The sequence below is a fragment of the Oncorhynchus masou genome, chromosome 12 (assembly GCF_036934945.1).
Source record: "Oncorhynchus masou masou isolate Uvic2021 chromosome 12, UVic_Omas_1.1, whole genome shotgun sequence".
NCBI lineage: Eukaryota > Metazoa > Chordata > Actinopteri > Salmoniformes > Salmonidae > Oncorhynchus > Oncorhynchus masou.
Window position 1 is genome coordinate 19,714,062 of NC_088223.1, and position 14,440 is coordinate 19,728,501.

The 14,440-nt window shown below is 44.3% G+C and overlaps 1 protein-coding gene across 4 annotated transcripts in view; it reads right to left on the minus strand.

Moving 5' to 3' along the window:
• Window positions 1–2,588: 2,588 nt before the first annotated feature.
• The window catches only part of LOC135549666 (engulfment and cell motility protein 1-like), a 216,435-nt gene continuing 204,583 nt past the window's right edge, over window positions 2,589–14,440 (minus strand). For all 4 annotated transcript variants that reach the window (XM_064979847.1, XM_064979848.1, XM_064979846.1 and 1 more), the window contains 4 exons: window positions 11,633–11,740; window positions 10,414–10,496; window positions 4,356–4,433; window positions 2,589–4,163 (listed from right to left, as the gene is read on the minus strand). In XM_064979847.1, coding sequence (XP_064835919.1) covers window positions 3,963–4,163; window positions 4,356–4,433; window positions 10,414–10,496; window positions 11,633–11,740 — 470 coding nt within the window. In that variant the 3' untranslated portion in view covers window positions 2,589–3,962. The remainder of the gene's footprint in view (window positions 4,164–4,355; window positions 4,434–10,413; window positions 10,497–11,632; window positions 11,741–14,440) is intronic.

The following is a 14,440-nucleotide window of genomic DNA, read 5'->3' on the forward strand; positions in this document are numbered from 1 at the left end:
GAAATTTGGCTTGTCACCCAAAACACTCACAAACTTTTACAGATGCACAATCGAGAGCATCCTGTCGGGCTGTATTACCTCCTGGTACGGCAACTTCACCACCCTCAACCGCAAGGCTCTCCAGACGGTAGTGCGGTCTGCACAACACATCACCGTGGGCAAACTACCTGCCCTCCAGGACACCTACAACACCCGATGTCACAGGAAAGCCAAAAAGATCATCAAGGACAACAACTACCCAAGCCACTGCTTGTTCACCCCGCTATCATCCAGAAGGCGAGGTCAGTACAGGTGCATCAATGCAGGGACCGAGAGACTGAAAAACAGCTTCTATCTCAAGGCAATCAGACTGTTAAACAGCCATCACTAACATAGAGAGACTGCTGTCAACATACAGACTCAAATCTCTGAACACTAATAAATGGACTTAATAAAGGTATCACTATTCCCCTTAAATAACACCACTTTAATAATGTTTACATATCCTACATCACTCATCTCATATGTATATACTGCTCTATACCATCTACTGCATCTTGCCTATGCCGTTTGGCCATGGCTCATCCAGATATATATATGCACATATTCTTATTCTTCCCTTACATTTGTGTGTATAAGGTAGTCGTTGTGAATTTGTTAGATTACTTGTTAGATATTACTGCATTGTCAGAACTAGAAGCACAAGCATTTCGCTACACTCGCATTAACATGTGTATGTGACCAATAATTTGATTTGATCGATAGCGAGTGAGACAGAGAAAAAACAAGAGAATGAGGGAGGAGGGCACAGGAGGAAGAGGTGGGAGGGCACTTTGTCCCTCTTTTATCCACATATTACCAGATGCACATCAGAGCCATCAGCCACTGTGACTAATCCACTTAACAGCCCAATAGGCCTGATCAGGCCAGCACCACAGTACAGGGACAAATGGAGTGTATTCCGGGGTGACCTGCTGCTTAAATATAAACTCTGTGTGTGTGTGTGTGTGTGTGTGTGTGTGTGTGTGTGTGTGAGTGTGTGAGTGTGTGAGTGTGTGAGTGTGTGAGTGAGTGAGTGAGAGACCAGGGGAAATCATCTTCCATTAACAAATGGAAACACAGCAGAGTATGTACAACCAGGCAGCGACACCAGGGCGTCACTGCCGCTCATCTCCCTCTCTCTTTCCGTCTCGCTCTCGTCTGTGGAAGAACTCTGATCCAAGAGACTGCCACGTACAGTACATAGAAGTCTCACCAATTCTTCAAAATTGACTGTATAGAAAGCCATATCAACAATAAATGTTGCAGTATGGGTATCTTGTGTGATAGGAAACCATACTGAAAAAAATATAAACACAACATCTAAAGTTTAATAAGCTGAAAATAAAAGATCCCAGAAATGTTCCATACTCACAAAAAGCTTACTTCTCTCTATTTTATTTCACAAATGTGTTTACATCCCTGTTAGTGAGCATTTATCATTTGCCAAGATATTCCATGACAGGTGTGGCATGTCAAAAAGCTGATTAAACAGCATGATCATTACACTGGTGCACCTTGTGCTGGAGACAATACAGGGTCACTCTAAAATGCGCAGTTGTCACACAAAGCGCACACCGCTCATGTTTTGAGGGAGCATGCACTTGGTGTGCTGACTACAGGAATGTTCACCAGAGTGGTTGCCAGATAATTTAATGTTAATTTCTCTGCATTAAGCCGCCTCCAACGTTGTTTTAGAGAATTTGGCAGTACGTCTAACCGGCCTCACAACCGCAGACCACATGTAACCACGCCAGTCCATGTCTTCCACATCTGGCTTCTTCACCTGCGGGATGGTCTGACATGAGCCACCCGGAGAGCTGATGAAGATGTGGGTTTGCACAATTGAAGAATTTTTGCACAAATTGTCAGAAACTCAGGGAAGCTCATCTGCATACTCGTCAACCTGAACAGGGTCTTTACCTGACTACAGTTCGATGTCATAACCGACTTCAGTGGGCAAAAGCTCACCTTCGATGGCCACTGGCACGCTGGAGAAGTGTGCTCTTCACAGATTAATCCCAGTTTCAACTCTACCTGGCTGGCGTTGTGTAAGTCGAGTGGTTTGCTGATGTCAACGTTGTGAACAGAGTGCCCTATGGTGGCGGTGGGGTTATGGTGTGGGCAGGAATAAGCTACGGACAATGAACACAATTGCATTATATCGATGGCAATTGGAATGCAGAGATCCCGAGGCCCATTGTTGTACCATTCATCTGCCGCCATCACCTCATGTTTCAGCACTAAAATGCACAGCCCCATGTCACAAGGATCTGTACACAATTCCTGGAAGCTTAAAATGTGTCCCAGTTCTTCCACGGCTTGCATACTCACTAGACATGTCACCCACTGAGCACATTTAGGATGCTCTGGGTCACAGTAGTGTATATATATAATTGAACTGGAACACGCTGTTCCAGTTCATGTGAAATTCATAGATTAGGGCCTGATTTATTTATTTCAATTGACTGATTGCTTTATATGAACTATAACTCAGTAAAATCTTAGAAATTGTAGCATGTAGTGTTTATATTTTTGTTAGATAAAGACATGGACAATGCAACAAGAGGTCAGTTTCCTTAAATCTTTAATGTAAACAGCAGGTTGAGGGGCTTTCAGACCTAGAGACAAACATCTGAAGGTATTAAATATGGAAAATAATAAATCATATTAAAAATGTTGACTCATGATTCGCTTTTAAATTACATTTCCATGAACCTCCAAATTGACGGCCACATAGTTCTTGAAAACAAACAGAGAACAACTTCCCTTTACTAAAAACGCAAACGTCCCCCATACTGACTACTTGGCAGCATCAAATATCACTAAATTACACCATCAGCTGAACAAAGTTTTTTTTGTTGCTCAATATTGCTTCGAAATGTTACAGCAGTCGTAATCGAGCCTGATTGAACGGTATCAAGTCGGAGGAAAGAGATGTGGATGTCTGAGCAAGCATATATTACAGTTATGTTTGTTTGGGTATACAGCATTGTCAAAGCAGCCGTGATAGATAGAAGACTTCAGGAACTTCAGAGGCAGTTTCCCGTATTGTATAACAGTGTCAGGTTTTAGAATGACACACATATTGTAACAGTCTACACAGGATGTGAAGTATGCAGAAAGATACCTGGGAGAAAAGTGTTCATACACACTTCAACATCTGAAATACACTTGATCCTTTCTTCCTCTCAGAGACATTAGCTGCCACGTAAGTGTGAATGGGGGACCGAGCCTGCTTCTGAAATGGCACCCTATTCCCTATATAGTGCGCTACTTTATTCCCTATATAGTGCACTAAAAGTAGTGCACTATATAAGGAATAGGGTGCCATTTTGAACACACACAGAACGTTGGAGAACTAAAGACTAACGTCCCCAGCACTTCTTTATATTTTATAAAACGCCACACCTCTCATCCAACAGTCTGTAGAAAATCAACAAAACGAAAAAGGACAACCAAGCGATTATCAAAGAGAGTTTCTACAACAAACCCCAAGCAAATGGCAAATTCTTCAGTGAAGGAGGAATGAAGAGTGAGCAGGGTTGAGGTGAGAAGAACACTGTGAAGACATCTTGGAGAGTGATGACCAAACAACAACGCTTAGAGAATGTTAGAACATCTCTGGTTTAGGACCCAAAGGACCCATATGGATGCTTCCTGGTTTGGTCTCCATGGTGACGTGATGATTCAGTCAGTGGGCCACCAAGTGTTGCAAAGAGTCATTAAGCGCCGCAAACGTATTAAATCGCACCCTTTAATTCAAAAAGAAAGTTTAGCAAGTATAGCAAGAAGGAAGGAAACTAGTTCAATAGAATCCTTTTTCTATCACTCATAATTTTCATCGTCATTAGTTTATTTTTATTTTTTCCAGTTGCCGTTTTAGGAAAGAGAGAGTTGGTAGGTCCAGTACAGTAGCTAGGGGATTTTGATCGGTTGGGTAGTTAGTTGCAGTCATAAACAAAGTCATAGTTGCTAGGCTCCTTGGGAATTGGGGGAGGGGCCTCTGGAATCTGGATGTTCTCCAGATCGAGGAGGCGGAGCTTCATCTCCATGGAGAGTAGGGTATCCATGTCTGACTTGGTGAAGTCACTGGTCATCTCCTTTCCCAGGAGGGCGTTCAGACCGTCCGTCCACACACAGTACTGAGGAGAGACAGGAGAGGATGAGTACACACACAGACACACAGACAGAGACACACACAACCGTACATCACTGTATTAACATTAAGTGTTCCACGTCGTGCTGTAGAATGGACAACCTCCATTGACTTCCTCTCAGTCCATCTCTGAATCCTGTCATTGGCTGGGTGACAGTGCCAACTGCTCAGTGCTTACCTCATGCTTGTCCGGTGCGATGAAGTTTAAATACTCGTCTGACTCGTAGAGGACGGAGAAGGCCAGCTCCAGAACCTCCTGTAGCGAGAGGTGGGAAGAGAGAGACAGGGAGGGAGGGGAGAATGTGGGAGTGACAGAGTGATAGAGGGAGAGAAGGAGGGAGAGAGAGCGGGGAGAAAGAGAGGAGGGGAAGGGAGAGAAGGAGAGGAGAGAGAGACAGAAGGAGGGAGTTCAAATGTAGCACTGTCACTAACATGCTAATGAGCTCCTCACCACTCCAGTGGGTGTATCCCTCCCACCGTGCCTCTATAACACGTTCTCTCCCCAGCCACTCCAACATCAGATGGTTTGGCTATCATGTCTATGTGCCAGGGGACAGGTGACGGGACACACCGAGCAGGGGACAGCTAGGGGACTAACTGGGATGCAAAGGCACTTTGAGACGGTTATCCAACACAGGAGAAAAGTTGCCCCTAGAGTCTAACTTAATCCTTAGAGAGAAAACACACAAAAGCTGACTTTGGATCAGTTTATTGTGTTCTCCACACGGGTCAGAAGTACACAGGGGGATGCAAACAATGAGTCAGATGGGGAATGCATAGGGACACCTGAGAGAGTTCCACACAGAGAACACTGAAGGAGAGCTGATGTCTCATTTGTTCACATCTGTTAAGGCTCCTTTGAAACAGATGTCTCTCGCTCATCATCAAATGCCGCAGAACTAATAAATTCTGTAGCATATGGCACGCTACCACATAGATGGTGGAAGCACATTGATCCAGAGCACCTACTGTATGTGTGTCCTAGTACTATGGCACATGTTGTATTTGATTCAACACAATAGGTCAATCCAATAGGCCTGGCAGACAGATATCTGTGAACTGTACCCTGGCTCTCCATCTCCCAGGCCCAGTATAATGTAGAGTGATTCCACGTGCCAAATGGCACCCTGTATAGTGCACTTTTTTGACCACAACCCTATTACCTATATAGTACACTTTTGACCAAGGCCCATAGGGAATAGGGTGCCATTAGAGACTAATCCTAGGTCTATGGCTGCGCTGCCCATGACCACAGAGGTTACTTTTTGTGTCTTACAGCTTGACTAATGAATGTTGCTCCGCTCGTGTTCTCATTCAAACAGCCCAAACAAGGTTGAGTCATCCAGCCAGCCAGCCAGCCAGCCAGCCAGCCAGCCAGCCAGCCCACAGACCTGTAGGCCCATTCTTTCAGACTCCAGATTTATGGACAGAGTCATAAAGGTCCAGGCGAGAGAGGAGCGGTGCTCCTTTGTCTTCAAGGCTATATTTACAGGACCTAATCTGTCAGTGTCAGCAGAATGTATTGGTTTCAAGTCACTACTGAGACAGGACCTGCGGAGGCTGGGGCTTTCGTACCAGCAGACAGGCTGGCAGGACTGAACACAGCTATTTCACCTTGGTTAAGATGTCTATACATAGAAGATAGAGGGATTTGGGTTTAACTTGGCTGGCATGTCAACATCTACTTTGATAGTGGATTGATATACCTTGATATTGCGTTGGCTATCATGTTATCATATAAGGCACAGATACACTGACATATTTTTATTTATTTAATTTAACTAGGCAAATCAGTTCTTATTTACAATGACGGCCTAAGCCGACCAAACCCTCCCCTAACCCGGGCGATGCTGGTCCAATTGTGCACTGCCCAATGGGACTCCCGATAATGGCCGGTTGTGATACAGCCCGGGATCGAAGTCGGGTCTGTAGTGACGCCTCTAGCACTGCGATGCAGAGCCTTAGACCGCTGTGCCACTCAGGAGCCCTCTACTGTACTGTTACATAAGGCACAGACACACAGACATGCAGTGCCTTAGACCGCTGTGCCACTCAGGAGCCCTCTACTGTACTGTTACATAAGGCACAGGCACACAGACATGCAGTGCCTTAGACCGCTGTGCCACTCAGGAGCCCTCTACTGTACTGTTACATAAGGCACAGACATGCAGTGCCTTAGACCGCTGTGCCACTCAGGAGCCCTCTACTGTACTGTTACATAAGGCACAGACACACAGACATGCAGTGCCTTAGACCGCTGTGCCACTCAGGAGCCCTCTACTGTACTGTTATATAAGGCACAGACACACAGACATGCAGTGCCTTAGACCGCTGTGCCACTCAGGAGCCCTCTACTGTGCTGTTACATAAGGCACAGACACACAGACATGCAGTGCCTTAGACCGCTGTGCCACTCAGGAGCCCTCTACTGTACTGTTACATAAGGCACAGACATGCAGTGCCTTAGACCGCTGTGCCACTCAGGAGCCCTCTACTGTACTGTTATATAAGGCACAGACACACAGACATGCAGTGCCTTAGACCGCTGTGCCACTCAGGAGCCCTCTACTGTACTGTTACATAAGGCACAGGCACACAGACATGCAGTGCCTTAGACCGCTGTGCCACTCAGGAGCCCTCTACTGTACTGTTACATAAGGCACAGACATGCAGTGCCTTAGACCGCTGTGCCACTCAGGAGCCCTCTACTGTACTGTTACATAAGGCACAGACACACAGACATGCAGTGCCTTAGACCGCTGTGCCACTCAGGAGCCCTCTACTGTACTGTTACATAAGGCACAGACACACAGACATGCAGTGCCTTAGACCGCTGTGCCACTCAGGAGCCCTCTACTGTACTGTTACATAAGGCACAGACACACAGACATGCAGTGCCTTAGACCGCTGTGCCACTCAGGAGCCCTCTACTGTACTGTTACATAAGGCACAGACACACAGACATGCAGTGCCTTAGACCGCTGTGCCACTCAGGAGCCCTCTACTGTACTGTTATATAAGGCACAGACACACAGACATGCAGTGCCTTAGACCGCTGTGCCACTCAGGAGCCCTCTACTGTACTGTTACATAAGGCACAGACACACAGACATGCAGTGCCTTAGACCGCTGTGCCACTCAGGAGCCCTCTACTGTACTGTTACATAAGGCACAGACACACAGACATGCAGTGCCTTAGACCGCTGTGCCACTCAGGAGCCCTCTACTGTACTGTTACATAAGGCACAGACACACAGACATGCAGTGCCTTAGACCGCTGTGCCACTCAGGAGCCCTCTACTGTACTGTTACATAAGGCACAGACACACAGACATGCAGTGCCTTAGACCGCTGTGCCACTCAGGAGCCCTCTACTGTACTGTTATATAAGGCACAGACACACAGACATGCAGTGCCTTAGACCGCTGTGCCACTCAGGAGCCCTCTACTGTACTGTTACATAAGGCACAGACACACAGACATGCAGTGCCTTAGACCGCTGTGCCACTCAGGAGCCCTCTACTGTACTGTTACATAAGGCACAGACACACAGACATGCAGTGCCTTAGACCGCTGTGCCACTCAGGAGCCCTCTACTGTACTGTTACATAAGGCACAGACACACAGACATGCAGTGCCTTAGACCGCTGTGCCACTCAGGAGCCCTCTACTGTACTGTTACATAAGGCACAGACACACAGACATGCAGTGCCGTGAAAAATGATTCTGATTGTCTCTATTTTTTGCATATTTTTGATACTGAATGTTATCAGATCCTCAAACAAAACCTAATATTAGATAAAGGGAACCAGAGTTTTCAAATAACCAAAAAATATATACTTATTTTATTTATTTAATTAGCCACGTTATGCAACACCCAATTCCCTTGTGAGAAAAAGTAATTGCTGCCCTGCACTCAATAGCTGGTTGTGCCACCTTTAGCTGCAATGACTTCTACCAAACGCATCCTGTAGTTGTTGATCAGTCTCTCACATCGCTGTGGAGGAATTTCAGCCCACTCTTGCATGCAGAACTGATTTAACTCAGTGAAATTTGTTTCAAATCCTGCCACAACATCTCAATTGGGATTAGGTCTAGACTTTGACTATGCCAATTTTTTGCTTTTTAATTGTGTGTTTTGGATCATTGTCTTTCTACATGACCCAGCTGCACTTGGAAGAGTGGAATGAAATTCCTCCACAGCGATGTGAGAGACTGATCAACAACTACAGGAAGCATTTGGTTGCAGTCATTGCAGCTAAAGGTGGCACAACCAGCTATTGAGTGCAATTACTTTTTCACACAGGGGAATTGGGTGTTGCATAAGTGTGTTCATGATAAAAAATGAAATAAATATGTAATTGTTGTGTTATTTGTTCCCTCAGGTTCCCTTTCTCTAATATTAGGTTTTGGTTGAAGATCTGATTACATTCAGTTCCAAAAATATGCAAAAGTAGAGACAATTAGAAAGGGGGCAAATACTTCTTCACAGCACTGAAAACTGTACTGTTATATAAGGCACACAGACACAGACAGATACTGTGATATAAGGCACACAGACACAGACAGATACTGTGATATAAGGCACACAGACACAGACAGATACTGTGATATAAGGCACACAGACACAGACAGATACTGTGATATAAGGCACACAGACACAGACAGATACTGTGATATAAGGCACACAGACACAGACAGATACTGTTATATAAGGCACACAGACACAGACAGATACTGTGATATAAGGCACACAGACACAGACAGATACTGTGATATAAGGCACACAGACACAGACAGATACTGTGATATAAGGCACACAGACACAGACAGATACTGTGATATAAGGCACACAGACACAGACAGATACTGTTATATAAGGCACACAGACACAGACAGATACTGTGATATAAGGCACACAGACACAGACAGATACTGTGATATAAGGCACACAGACACAGACAGATACTGTTATATAAGGCACACAGACACAGACAGATACTGTTATATAAGGCACACAGACACAGACAGATACTGTGATATAAGGCACACAGACACAGACAGATACTGTGATATAAGGCACACAGACACAGACAGATACTGTGATATAAGGCACACAGACACAGACAGATACTGTGATATAAGGCACACAGACACAGACAGATACTGTGATATAAGGCACACAGACACAGACAGATACTGTGATATAAGGCACACAGACACAGACAGATACTGTGATATAAGGCACACAGACACAGACAGATACTGTGATATAAGGCACACAGACACAGACAGATACTGTGATATAAGGCACACAGACACAGACAGATACTGTTATATAAGGCACACAGACACAGACAGATACTGTGATATAAGGCACACAGACACAGACAGATACTGTTATATAAGGCACACAGACACAGACAGATACTGTTATATAAGGCACACAGACACAGACAGATACTGTGATATAAGGCACACAGACACAGACAGATACTGTTATATAAGGCACACAGACACAGACAGATACTGTTATATAAGGCACACAGACACAGACAGATACTGTTATATAAGGCACACAGACACAGACAGATACTGTGATATAAGGCACACAGACACAGACAGATACTGTGATATAAGGCACACAGACACAGACAGATACTGTGATATAAGGCACACAGACACAGACAGATACTGTTATATAAGGCACACAGACACAGACAGATACTGTTATATAAGGCACACAGACACAGACAGATACTGTGATATAAGGCACACAGACACAGACAGATACTGTTATATAAGGCACACAGACACAGACAGATACTGTGATATAAGGCACACAGACACAGACAGATACTGTGATATAAGGCACACAGACACAGACAGATACTGTGATATAAGGCACACAGACACAGACAGATACTGTTATATAAGGCACACAGACACAGACAGATACTGTGATATAAGGCACACAGACACAGACAGATACTGTGATATAAGGCACACAGACACAGACAGATACTGTGATATAAGGCACACAGCAACACAGACAGATACTGTGATATAAGACACAGCAACACAGACAGATACTGTGATATAAGACACAGCAACACAGACAGATACTGTGATATAAGACACAGCAACACAGACAGATACTGGGATATAAGACAGCAACAGACAGATACTGTGATATAAGACACAGAAACACAGACAGATACCGTACACACGCTCACCTTGTTCTGCTTCAGAGCTCCCTTCTCCTTCATGTGAGGACAGTCCTTACCAGTGACCACCGCTTTGATATCGGCCACAGGCACTACGGGAGGAGGAAGAGAGGAACGTCAACATCAAGAATAACGTCCTCTCATAATCACCCGTTAGATTTAGTGTCAACTGCTATTCTGTTGACATGCTACATTAACTACTAACAACGCCAGTAACAACCATCTTCGTCAGTCACCCTGGCAGTAAACTATTATTTCGCAAGTTGCACTAAGCTAAAAAAAAAAGAAAAAAAGAAAACTGACAGTCAGTTTGTTTTTAATTTTTAAATTTATTTCACCTTTATTTAACCAGGTAGGCCAGTTGAGAACAAGTTCTCATTTACAACTGCGACCTGGCCAAGATAAAGCAAAGCAGTGCGACACAAACAACAACACAGAGTTACACATGGAATAAACAAGCGTACATTCAATAACACAATGGAAAGAAATAAAGTCTATATACAGTGTATGTAAATGGCGTGAGGAGGTAAGGCAATAAATAGGCCATCGTAGCGAAGTAAGTACAATTTAGAAAATGAACACTGGAGTGACAGATGTGCAGATGATGATGTGCAAGTAGAAATACTGGTGTGCAAAAGAGCAGAAAAGTAAATAAAAACAATATGGGGATGAGGTAGGTAGATTGGTGTCACACCCTGACCATAGTTTGCTTTGTATGTTTCTATGTTTTGTTTGGTCAGGGTGTGATCTGAGTGGGCATTCTATGTTACATGTCTAGTTTGTCTGTTTCTGTGTTTGGCCTGATATGGTTCTCAATCAGAGGCAGGTGTTAGTCATTGTCTCTGATTGGGAACCATATTTAGGTAGCCTGTTTGGTGTTGGGTTTTGTGGGTGATTGTTCTTATGTCCTTGTTCTGGCTGTGTTACTTAGCACCAGTATTAGGCTGTTTTGGTTTTCGTGTTACGTTTTTGTAGTTGATTCATGTTTACTTCGTTTTCATTAAACATGGATCGCAATAGCCACGACGCATTTTGGTCTGACTCTCCTTTGCCTACAGAAAACCGTGACAATTGGATGGGCTATGGACAGCTGCGGAGATCAGTTAGCTGCTCAGACAGCTGATGTTTAAAGTTAGTGAGGTTAATATAAGTCTCCAACTTCAGTGATTTTTGCAATTCGTTCCAGTCATTGACCGAGAGCAGTACTTGTGTTGCTCACATTACTCACATTTTTCCTGTAGACGGTCATGGGACACCTCTCCCAGAGGGCTCTCCTCCAGATCTCCATAGTGCAGGACTTTATGGTTCGGAGACAGTCGACAGTACCAGAACTTATCTATAGAGAGAAAGAGAGAGAGAGAGAGAGAGAGAGAGAAAAAAAAAAGACCAGCATAAAGACCAACAAACCTGGTGAAACAGACACTAATACACCTGGATTGTGTATGTACTGTATAGACCAGAACCACCCAAAGCATATTTACGCTACTTTCTAAAGGCAGCAACACCAAACACAACAACACTAACACTATCCCATATGGACAGTCAGACACAGAACAACAGCCTACCATACACCCCCCTCCCAGCCAGGCCAGACTGTGACCAGGTGGCAATTCCACATGAAGTCCTACAGGCCTGGCACCAGTCCGTCTCCCCTGCTGTTTAGCAGTTTTATTGACAGGGGGACAAAATAATGCTCAGCCTGCATCTAGGCACCCTATAGCACCTTCCCAATGGCATCATCTGGAACTCTGTGTTCAGTGCTGTGTGGGGCTGATTGGACCTTCTGGTGTGTCTGATGATGGTCTCCTGGAAAATGTTTTCCCTGTGTACCACTATGGGGCTGTGGTGTGTGATGTTCTCATGTAGAGGTCAACCAATTAATCGGAATGGCCGATTAATTAGGGCCGATTTCAAGTTTTCAGAACAATCGGAAATCTGTTTTTTGGACGCTGATTTTGCCGTTTTTTTATACCTTTATTTCATCTTTATTTAACTCGGGAAGTCAGTTAAGAACACGTTCTTATTTTCAATGACAGCCGAGGAACGGTGGGTTAACTGCCTTGTTCAGGGGAAGAACGACAGATTTTTACCTTGTCAGCTCAGGGATTCAATCTTGCAACCTTACGGTTAACTAGTCCAACGCTCTAACCACCTGCCTCTCATTGCACTCCACGAGGAGGCTGCCTGTTACGCGAATGCAGTAAGAAGCCAAGGTAAGTTGCTAGTTAGCATTAAACTTATCTTATAAAAAACAATCAATCTACCAATCATAATCACTACACATGGTTGATGATATTACTAGTTTATCTAACGTGTCCTGCGTTGCATATAATCGATGCGGTGCGCATTTGCGAAAAAGGACTGTCGTTGCTCCAACGTGTACCTAAACATCAATGCCTTTCTTAAAATCAATACACAGAAGTATATATTTTTAAACCTGCATATTTCGCTAAAAGAAATCCAGGTTAGCAGGCAATAATTAACCAGGTGAAATTGTGTCACTTCTCTTGCGTTCATTGCATGCAGAGTCAGGGTATATGCAACAGTTTGGGCAGCCTGGCTCATTGCGAACTAATTTGCCAGAATTATACGTAACTATGACATAACATTGAAGGTTGTGCAATGTAACAGCAATATTTAGACTTAGGGATGCTATCTGTTAGATAAAATATGGAACGGTTACGTATTTCACTGAAAGAATAAACTTTTTGTTTTCGAAATTATATGTCATTAATATGGTCAAATCCGGAAACTAAGGCTCGTATTTCTGTGTGTTATTATGTTATAATTAAGTCTATGATTTGATAGAGCAGTCTGACTGAGCGGTGGTGGGCAGCAGCAGGGTCGTTAACATTCATTCAAACAGCACTTTTGTGCGGTTTGCCAGTAGCTCTTCATTGTGCTCCAAGCATTGCGCTGTTTATGACTTCAAGCCTATCAACTCCCGAAATTAGGCTGGTGTAACGAATGTGAAATGGCTATTCAGTTAGCGGGGTGCGCGCTAATAGTGTTTCAAACGTCACTCGCTCTGAGACTTGTAGTGGTTGTTCCCCTTGCTCTGCATTGGTAACACTGCTTCGAGGGTGGCTGTTGTCGATGTGTTCCTGGTTCAAGCCCGGGGAGGGGCGAGGAGAGGGACGGAAGCTATACTGTTACACTGGCAATACTAAAGTGCCTATAAGAACATCCAATAGTCAAAGGTCTATGAAATACAAATCGTATAGAGAGAAATAGTCCTATAATTCCTATAATAACTACAACCTAAAACTTCTTACCTGGGAATATTGAAGACTCATGCTAAAAGGAACCACCAGCTTTCATATGTTCTCATGTTCTGAGCAAGGAACTTAAACGTTAGCTTTTTTACATGGCACATATTGCACTTTTACTTTCTTCTCCAACACTTTGTTTTTGTATTATTTAAACCTAATTGAACATGTTTCATTACTTATTTGAGGCTAAATTGATTTTATTGATGTATTATGTTAAGTTCAAATAAGTGTTCATTCAGTATTCTTGTAATTGTCATTATTACAAATACATTTAAAATAATCGGCATCGGCTTTTTTTTGGTGGGTCCTCCAATAATCGGTATCGGCGTTGAAAAATCATAATCAGCCGACCTCTATTCTCATGGGCTGTGGTGTGTGATGTTCTCATGTGTCGGAGGTGGCTTGCGTGACTGATAGCACCCGGCACTGGGGTGCTATCGCCCGCTGGGCAGTTGGGGCCGGCTGGCACACAGGCTGGCATGCCTGGGCACTGTGGACAGGCCTCCTGTAGAGCAAGGCCTGGCACTTTATTCTCTACCCATTATGCATGTCCCTGGAAGAGCAGAACTAGGCTGGGGACCAGGGAGGGTTGGTTGGCACTCGCATGGACAACACAGTCCAAATCCTAATTGCTGAGAATAGACATTTGGCAGCAGGGAGGCTGGCGCTGGTCTGTGGGGAGTGGCTGTGTCGTGCCTAGTGTAGTGGTGGTGTGAGACGACTGACTGACTGCTTAGGGAGCAGAGAGAGAGAGGAGAGAGAGA